The sequence below is a fragment of the Mus musculus genome, chromosome 19 (genome assembly GCF_000001635.26).
Source record: "Mus musculus strain C57BL/6J chromosome 19, GRCm38.p6 C57BL/6J".
NCBI lineage: Eukaryota > Metazoa > Chordata > Mammalia > Rodentia > Muridae > Mus > Mus musculus.
In genome coordinates this window covers 59,343,962-59,353,839 of record NC_000085.6, presented here as the reverse complement: position 1 = coordinate 59,353,839, position 9,878 = coordinate 59,343,962, and the positions used below count along the sequence as shown (strand labels likewise).

At 50.6% G+C, this 9,878-nt stretch overlaps 1 protein-coding gene across 1 annotated transcript in view; it reads left to right on the top strand.

The window, feature by feature from the left end:
• Positions 1–8,059: 8,059 nt before the first annotated feature.
• Pdzd8 (PDZ domain containing 8) overlaps positions 8,060–9,878 on the top strand; it is a 49,697-nt gene continuing 47,878 nt past the window's right edge. The window contains exon 1 of the mRNA NM_001033222.3: positions 8,060–9,121. Coding sequence (NP_001028394.2) covers positions 8,253–9,121 — 869 coding nt within the window. The 5' untranslated portion in view covers positions 8,060–8,252. The remainder of the gene's footprint in view (positions 9,122–9,878) is intronic.

The following is a 9,878-nucleotide window of genomic DNA, read 5'->3' as shown; positions in this document are numbered from 1 at the left end:
GTCAGATGTTGAAGGCCTATCAAGTCCGATGGCTTTTACCTAACAAGAGTGAGATCTGCAAGACTACTTGGAGATGGAAAAGGACAGGGAACAAAGTGACCCACAGTCACAAGAAACTTACAAGAGCCAGGTATGCCCTGGAGTTGGAAGGATATCTCAGGTAAGGTCCCTCAAAGACTCCTGCAAAGAACACTCAGGAGGCAGAGGCAGGCGGATCTGGTCTACAAAGCAGTCCAGGACACTCAGGGCTGTCAACAGAGGCACCCTGCCTCAAAACAAACAAACAAACAAACAAGCAAGCAAACAAAAGAGACCCCTAAAAAACAACAGTGTTGCTAATCCTTGTAGGAATGGCCTTTAAGTGCTTCCTTGTGTGTGAAGGTGTCTCCAATCAACTTCTACCTGACCAGTTATGCAAGCTGCATTCTGTTGGGAGTGAGATTTCAAAAGCACACTTTTACTTGGCAACAAAGCTGGAAAGGATGAGAGGAACATTGGAGGTGACTGGGCAGATTAGGCGAGTCAGTCAGAATTTGGGGGCAAGATGGAATGGCCTAGATTGGTGTAGCTTCAGGGCACGGACAGAAGTGGACCTGCTTGGTGATTGGTTGAAGACAAAAGCTAGTTAAGCCCTTATCTGTTTTTTTGTTTTTTGTTTTAAATTGGATATTTTCTTTGTTCACATTTCAAATGTTATCCCCTTTCCCTGTTTCCCCTCTGCAAACCCCTTACTCCTTACCCTGCTTCTATAGGTTGATGAGGTTGCTCCCCCACTCTAGCATTCCTCTACACTTGACATCAAGCCTTCACAGGACCAAGGGCCTCCCCTCCTGTTGATGCCAGATAAGGCCCTTTCAGCTCCTTCAGTCCTCCCCCTAACTCCTCCATTGGGGGTCCCTGTGCTCAGTCCAGTGGTTGGCTGTGAGCATCGACATCTGTATCGGTCAGGCTCTGGCAGAGCCTCTCAGGAGACAGCTGTATCCGGTTCCTGACAGCAAGTACTTCTTGGCATCCACAATAGTGTCTGGGTTTGGTATCTACATATGGGATGGATTCTCAGGTAGGGAAGTCTCTGGATGGCATTTCCTTCAGTCTCTGCTCCACTCTTTGTCCCTGTATTTCCTTTAGACAGGAGCAATTCTGGGTTAAAATTCTGGAAATGAGTGGGTGGCCCCATCCCTACTCGGGGTCCCATGCCCAATCTCTGGATATGGTCTCTACAGGTTCTCCCTCCCTTGTGTGGGGTGTTTCAGCTAATTTATCCCCCTGGGAGGCTCTTGCTTTTCTGGCGTCTGGGACTTTCTGGTTGCTACCCTCAGTTCCCCACATCCCATTGCTACACACCTCTGTTCAATTTCCTGCCCCTCTGTACATCTCCTCCCATACCTGATTTTGCCCCTCTTTTCCCCCTCCCCCTCCTTCCTTCCTCCCACCCTCTACTTCCCTTGATTATATTGTTCCCCCTTCTAAGTAGGAAGCCCTTGCCTGTTTAAAGAGGATCTATTAGAGGTGTCCAAGGTAGACGACTCTGAAGTTGACTCTAGAAATCTCATAACTTAGTAATCATTTCCACTTCTAAACAGTAATGAGAGTCTGCAGCCTCAAATGAAAGAAATTTGGAACGTGGGTAGTTCAGAAGCTAAAGTGCAAACCAGACAGAATTTAGTGCTATTGTTAGACTCTTTAAAGTATATTATCAGAAGCAGCTTTTCATTTCCTCTAGGAAAGAGGAAACAATCCATCCTGTTCCTCCTTGAAGCATCCTGTGGTCCCCAAGGATGGGGGAACCACGTCACCTGTCTTTCCATCCATACAACTATTGAGGGTGACAAACTTATCCTAGTTTGCCCAGAATTTTTTTTTTTTAATTTTACCACTGAAAAGCTTACTCCAAGAAATCCTCAGAGCATACTGGAAAGTTGGACACCTCACATTCAGGACTCTGTGAAGGAAAGACTGCTTTCTGTTACGATCTATAGCCACAGAAATGTTCAATAACTTTTCAATGGGCAGTTTCTCTTGCTAATAACCAAGTAGAGAAAGTGCCTGAAGTCTGACCTGGGTGTTCTGCACTGTCTTGTCTTGGGAAGGAAGGAGTTCGGGAAAAGGGGAATGATCCATTCTGTCAGAGGGTCCTCAGAACTCTGACGGGAGCAGCTACAAAGGAGTCGCCAAGAATGGGTTTCTGGAGGCGGGGTGTCCCAGTTTCATCTCTGTTGCTATGAAAAAAAACCACCCTGACGAAAAACATTTCAGGGGAAGAAGGGTCGGTTTGGCTTAAAATTCCAAATCACAGTCTGTCATTTTGAGAAAATCCAGGCAGGGCAGGAACTGGTCCCATCACATCTCTGTCAAGAGCTAAGAGAATAAACGGATCCCCTGCTTTCTAGCTCGCTGCTGCTCAGTCGAATCTGAATAGTCATACAGTTCAGTGCTGGAGAATGTTTTCGTGTGGTGTGTATTCAAATGCTGGTTTCTGTACCCAGAAGTCTGGTTGCAGTCAGACTTCGGCATCACCGTTATTATGGAGTATCTCCTGACTCGTTATTTGGTAAAACATTGTTCTCCATCACCTTCAGACTGATTAAATAAAGGGCTAAACAGCCGATAGCTGTGCAGGAGAGGAAAAAGAAAGACTTGGGTGCTGGGGGTTGGGAGGGAGAGAGGGGGAGGGAGAGGGTCTCAGGTGGGGACCATGGAGTTACCATCAGGACATGGATTGAGGAGGCGGTGCCAGGGCAAGACTAAGATGGCAGGTAACAGGCCATGTGGCTGGGAAGTAGTAGGCCAGCATTGTCGGGTTAGAATAGCTGAGTATCTGCCCTGCTATAGTGCCTGAAGCTTTTAATAAATATAAAGGTCTCCAGAACAAGAGTGGCTTAGAGAAACCCCAACTTTTATAGTCCAGGGCCCCAAACCAGGGACATGTACTTCACACAGTGGGCTGAGACTTCTTACATCAATAATTAAGAAATACTTCCTCTCCACTCCACACCCCCCCCCCACCACCTCTCACAACATACCCACAGGGCAACCTGATCTAGATAATTGCTCACTGAGACTCTTCCGCCTTGGCGATTGTGGATTGTGTAAAAACTGGCTAGCACATGGGGGTTCCTGTTCAGATGCAAGGGGAACCATAGTGGATGAAGAGAAGAAGGGAAGCTGCAGTTGGAGTGAACTGTCTGGTCCTTTAAAAAGACTTAACTGTAGGTAAGAGAGGCAAAGAAGGAAGTTGGAGAGTGGAAGGTGGGCGGTCTTTGGGGTTTTCTTGTGTGTTGTAAGCGTGGAGGAAGTCCTGTAAGTGCTGAAGGTAAGGAGATGGACCGGCAAGAGCAGGAGCTACAGGACAAGCATACTTTTGCTTTACTGTTTTGTGTGCTGTATTGAGTGAGGTGAGGGTGTATGTAGTACATGGGTACGTTCATCTACATACAGGTGCACATATGGGTACATATATATGGAGGCCCAAGGACACCTCAATTTTCATTCCTCAGGAACACTAGCTAAAGTTTTCCAAAACCATTTGTGTGTGTGTGTGTGTGTGTGTGTGTAGGCGTAGATGCTGCAGCAGGAGTGTTATAGAGGTCAGAAGACAGCTTGTCAGACCTGGGAGTCAATTCTCTCATGCCAGTCACGTGGGTTGGTGGTGGCTCATGACTCTAATACCAGTATTCAGGAGGCAGTGGCAGGCAGGAGTTTGAGGGCAGCCTGGTCTACAGAGTGAGTTCTAGGACAGCCAGGGCTACAGAGAGATAGTTCTTGAAAAATTAAAAATAAAAAAAAACATTAAAAAAAACCCAACAAAACAAAACAACAAAAAAAACAGCTTAATTCCTTCCATATGAGCCTTCTCACTGGCCTTATACCTTGTATTTTTTGAGACAAGATCTTTTACTGGGCTGAAGCTGGCCAAGTAGGTTAGGCGAACGGTCTAGTGAGCCCCAGGGATCTGATGTCTATCTCCTCGGGGCTGGGATCACAAGCATGTACCCACCACAGCCAATTATTTTTTTCTAATCTGTGCTCTGGGGGTCCTCATGCTTGCAAGGTTAAGATGTTAACAACTGAGCATCTGTCTGTCCTCCATCTATATTTTTAGTGTGACTTGTTGCCACAGAAGAGAGGGTACTATCAATGAGTTGTTGCCAGGGAAGTATTAGGGTCCGAATAATCCAAAACAAGCCAAGCCGTCACAAGAGTCCAGCAAAGCAAGATCTTTATTTGAACCAGGCAGCAAAAACTGACCAGTCAGGGACAACAACACAGACTGGGGAGCTGTCTTTGTCTTTAAACACTCATCTTTGTATTTAAGCACATAACAAAAAGATCTATCAGGGCCACCGAACAGACTTGGGAGCAGAACTGCCACCTTGAGTCCAAATGTTAGAGCTTTTAAGCTTGCAAACCACAAACATTTGTGCCAAGTTATCCCACCAATCAGGATTTGGGGGTGGGGGACTTCCTTTAGAACATGTCTTTGTGGTACATTTATCCTGTACCTATTTGCTAGGTTATTCAACTATGGCAGGATGACTTGATCGGCATTCATGTCTCAACTTGCCAACTAGGAAGGATATCGGTTACCCAGGGAAATCTTGGGAACTTAAACTTTATTTGACCTCTATTCAAAATTTGGTTCCTTCTTACAAAAGAAACATGGGGTTGGGTTAGCTAACAGGCCTCTTTTTCTTCTCTGAAAGACTATGTCCACCCTTGAACATGGTGGGAAAAAAAGACAGTGAGAGGTGAGAGCCTGGTCAAGATTTGAGGGCACTCGGTGGAAAAAGAGATGCTGACTAGGATAATGGAGAAAAGTGTGGGAAGAGATATGATGAAGGCTGTAATGTGTGTAAGGACAATTAGTGTACAGAAACAGAGCGGAGCAGGAGATGGTGGTTGGATTGCTCTGGTGTGAACATTTTGTTGATGGGGGATGAAAGGCAATGTGTTATGCTCTTGCTTAAAACCCTTTCAATATCATAGGTTGGCAAAATAGAACTGGCCCTCTTCCTGATGCTCCATCACTCCCTAACTCAGTTCACATCATTTTCCCACCTGGCATTTGTCTTCTTTCAATTTGGCCAGCCCCAGCTCTTATTCATTCCACCCTCTTCCAGTCATCCTGCCACAATTTCCCTAAATTACACTGCATTTTCAACATGGGAGTTTTTGCTTCTTTCTGATAAGAAAGCTCCTTCAAGTACCAAAAGAATTCTATTTGCCCCAGAGCCCCCATATTCCTGAGAGAGGATCCATTTTTCATTTCCTATCAAACTACAATGGCTCATTGTTTTCCTTTTCTTTTGGGGTGGGTGGGTTGAGACAGGGTTTCTTTGTGTAACAGAGCATGGATGTTCTGGAACTCAATTTGTAGAATAGGATAGCCTTGAACTCACAGAGCTCTTCCTGACTCTGCCTCCTGAGTGTTGAGATTAAAGGTTCAGCCATTACACCCTGCAAACCATTATTTTCTTAATCCCTCATGAGAGAAGTTGCTTTACTCTGCATTGGCAAGCCCAGGGGCACAAATGATTGATTTAGTGTGGCCAATCAAGGGTTGCCTTCTAACATCTAAGATTGAGCTAGAGGGCCACAGATGTAGGGCTCTGTAGATTTGGGTCCAGAGCTGATGCTGTCTAAGCTCTTTGTCTGAGTCCAGGGGTTGGAGGAGGGGGAGGCATAGAAACTAAGAGCAGACGTGTACAGTTGACAAGATAGCAAGGTAAGTACAATGGTAGATGAGGCAGAAATAATCCTCTCAGCCTAGGGTTCTATGCAAGCCTGAAAGGAACATCTTGCAGCTGAGATCAGAGAGATAGTCCACTGTCATTACCAGGAATCACATGGCAGTGATGTTAGCCACAGGCAGTTTCTGCTCTCTGCCCCTGAACTAGAAGACTCTGTTACTGTAGCATCTCCAGTATGCCTCTGCTAGAGCAGTGTCTTTCTTATCTCTAGTTACCTGTGTGACTGTCTGCCTGGGCCTGGCATACCCGAGGGCAGGGACTCTGTTCTGCTCATTTGTTATAGGTGTATGTTGGATTTTATCTTCACAGTTCACAAAATGATTCAATGTATCATTTCTTACCACACATTCTAAACTTGTTTCTGCTTTGCCCTGAGTTTTGCTACTGTATTATTTTTCTAAGTTTGTGACAAAGACCAGATATAAGCAAACTAAAAGGAGGATTGATTTTTAGCTTATGGTTTCAGAGGTGTCAATCCATCAAGTCAGGGAGGGCGTGGCAAAGCAGAGGTAAGCTCAATCCCTCCCAACCAACAGAAATCCAGAAGAGTGTAGGAAGAGGCTGGGACCTATCCCCAAGGACACTGCCCTACTGACCCGCTTCTTCCAGCCAGGTCCTCCCTCCCTGCTTTCACAACCTTCCAATAATGCCATCATCATATTATGAACCCATAAAACATCCATTCCTTAAGCCAGTCCTCAGGCCCTAAATCATTTGGGCAAATGCCCTCAAAGACACTCCCAGACACACATTTAGGCCTCCCTAGGTGTTTCTCAGTCAATCTGGTTGATAAGATTTCATTACATTATCAATTTGCTTCCAAAGTTCTATACTTGGCTCAGCTGGGTCAGAACTCTGGTTTAAGGCTCCAATCACCCAGTCAAGACTAGAAAGGATCCCTGTACTGATGTCTCAAGAGCCAGCCTGAATCCACGAGGGTTTTAGTAGCGGAATACCTGACCTCCCTAGGACTAGACAAGTTGTGTCGGTGAGGACAGATAAAAACTGTGATGTAACAACTGAGTAGTCAGAAAGCACCAGAGGAAACACCGTTGCCAGGGAACACAAAGGCTTCTGGCTCTATTGGTACCCTCTGCAAAATCTTCCACTTTTCCCAGTCTCTGCATCTCCAACTCTCCTTTATGGAGCAACTGGGACCTGATCCCTGATCGGCTTTTTAAATTTTTATTATTTTTTATTTTCAAAACCAAAAAGCTAAGCTGAGCGGTGGCGGCATACGCCTTTAATCTCAGCACTTGGGAGGCAGAGGCAGGTGGATTTCTGAGTTCGAGGCCAGCATGGTCTACACAGTGAATTCCAGGACAGCCAGGGCTACACAGAGAAACCCTGTCTCGAAAAACAAACAAACAAACAACCCCCCCCCCCAAAAAAAACCTCCAGCATCCTCCGTGTTATTATGCCAAGTAGAAACCAAGGACTTAGGATCCCACGATGTGACCCCTAAGCAATTTCTTTACTATGCCACGGGTACCACGGGTTATTCTGTGAAATTGGTAGGCACTAAAAGTAATGGCCTGAGGGATGGACTCCGGATAATGCCCTCAGAGAGGAAAGAAGGGAGGAGGGGGGCGTGAACAATCTGAATGGAGTCGCTAAGACACCTTCCAATATGCTGGCAAATTCACTCAGCTCACCCACTCCTCCCAGACCTCAAATAAACTTCTTTCTCACTTAAATTGAAATCCCCAAGGTAGGAAAGTTAGTCCCCTTCTCGCGGTTCCGCTTGGTCCCTTCTCGGGGCCCATTCTCTGCGGATGCAGGTCTGCCGGTCTGTGCGGGCTAGCGATGGCAATCCCTGATGCAGTCTGTCCTCTGGCCGGCTCGGGCAGTGTCCCAACCGCCTGTGCTCAGGCTCTCTGCGGCGCTGCCCTGCAGGGGAGGCAGCAACACACTGAGGGATGCTGGGCGGTCGCCACAGAGGTATCCGGCAGGACCCACGGCCGCCGCGGGGGATGGGCGCGGAATAACGGACGGCCGCGCCGGGCCCCGTCAGCCCGACTTATCCAGGTCTCCTTCCGTTATCTCGCGCCCTCCGGAGACGACGGACGCACGGATCGCCGCGCCGCCGGCGGCAGGAATGCAGGGGCGTGGGGGGAGCGGCGCTGGAAGCGCGCCGAGAGGTGGGAAAGGACCCGCGTCCAAGCGCGCCGGGGCGCCCGGCGCCGGGGGCGCGCACGCTCTGACGTCACGCGCCGCTCGCCCAATGAGCGCAGGCTCTGTGGGGAGGCGCCGTTCCCGCCCTCGCCCGCCGCCGGTCCGCCGCTCGGGCCGCCCCCGGGGGAGCGTCTGAGGAGGCGCGGGGCCGCGGCGGGCTAAGGCGCCGCCAGGCAGCGTCGGACTGCGGACGCTCGGTTCGGGCCCAGGGAGCCGCTCATCCGCGACCGATGTCCTCAAGATGGAGGCGGCGGGGGCGACGGCGTGAGGAGGAGGGCGGCGCGGAGAGCGCGGGAGCAGGCCGAGGGTTGCGGCGGGGGCGGCGGGATGGGGCTGCTGCTCCTGATCCTGGCGTCGGCCGTGCTGGGCTCGTTCCTCACGCTGCTCGCACAGTTCCTGCTACTCTACCGCAGACAGCCCGAGCCGCGGGCGGACGAAGCGGCCCGCGCGGGCGACGGCTTCCGCTACCTTAAGCCGGTGCCGGGCCTGCCCCTCAGGGAGTACCTTTATGGCGGCGGCGCCGAGGAGCTCGCTGCTTGCTCCTCCGAGGCCGGCGCCAGCTCGACCCCGACCCCCGACAGCCCGGCCCCGCCGACGCTGGAGACCTGCTACTTCCTCAACGCCACCATCCTGTTCCTGTTCCGGGAGCTGCGGGACACCGCGCTCGCCCGCCGCTGGGTCACCAAGAAGATCAAGGTGGAGTTCGAGGAGCTGCTGCAGACCAAGACGGCCGGCCGCCTGCTGGAGGGGCTGAGTCTGCGCGACGTGTTCCTGGGCGACACGGTGCCCTTCATCAAGACCATCCGGCTGGTGCGGCCCGTGGTGGCCTCGGGCACCGGCGAGCCCGACGACCCCGACGGGGACGCGCTGCCCGCCACCTGCCCGGAGGAGCTGGCCTTTGAAGCGGAGGTGGAGTACAACGGCGGTTTCCACCTGGCCATCGACGTGGACCTGGTGTTTGGCAAGTCCGCCTACCTGTTCGTGAAGCTGTCTCGCGTGGTGGGGAGGCTGCGCTTCGTCCTCACCCGCGTGCCCTTCACCCACTGGTTCTTCTCCTTCGTGGAGGACCCGCTGATTGACTTCGAGGTGCGCTCCCAGTTCGAGGGGCGGCCCATGCCCCAGCTCACCTCCATCATCGTCAACCAGCTCAAGAAGATCATCAAGCGCAAGCACACCCTGCCCAGTTACAAGATCAGGTGAGAGGAGGGTCAGGGGAGCCGAGGCTACCCGGGGGAGGTTAGCCAGGGAAGGGCCAAGGCAGATTCCCAGCACGACCCTGGCCTGCAGTTTGCTTCCACCTGGACTGAGGCCCCCAAGCAAAGAAAGGCGGGTAGTGGGCACTTCCCGTGCTGCCAAGGCAGCACAGGGAGCTGGAGGCCTGAGCGCCTTGTCCCTGGCCAGTCAGTGAGTGCCTCTCCTGGGTCTGTTGAGACACACTTGTGTGTGGTTGTTGCAACCGGAAGGCAGCGGCTGTGTCTGCCTTTGCAGCATCTCCTGCACCACGTGGAAAAGTTGTTCCTGGGCACATTGCAGACCTGAAGGGCGTGCTCACATCCCGGGTGTTTCTGTGTGGCACGGGCCTTGGCAGCTCTCCGGGCAGAGGCACGGGTTGTTGTAGAGGGATGTGATTTGGAGGAGTTGAGTCCGGTGCCAGGTGGTCTTCTCTGTGAATTTGGGGTAACTGTCATCTGCCCTTGGGAAGTAGGCTCCTCACCACAAACAGACCCAGACTTCTCAGGTGTCTACTCCCGGTGGCTGTTCCTTAACCCAATACTCCAAGTCACCTTGTGGGTAATATTTTAAAGACAGTGATTTGAAGTTTTTTAAAGTTCCTCTGTATCTGGCTTTATGTGATGCACTTCTGATTAGTTAATGCATGAGTTTTCTTTTGATGAATTGGAAGTGGAAGGGGAAATGAGTATTTGGAGGATTAGAGGTTTCATAGGTGGGACT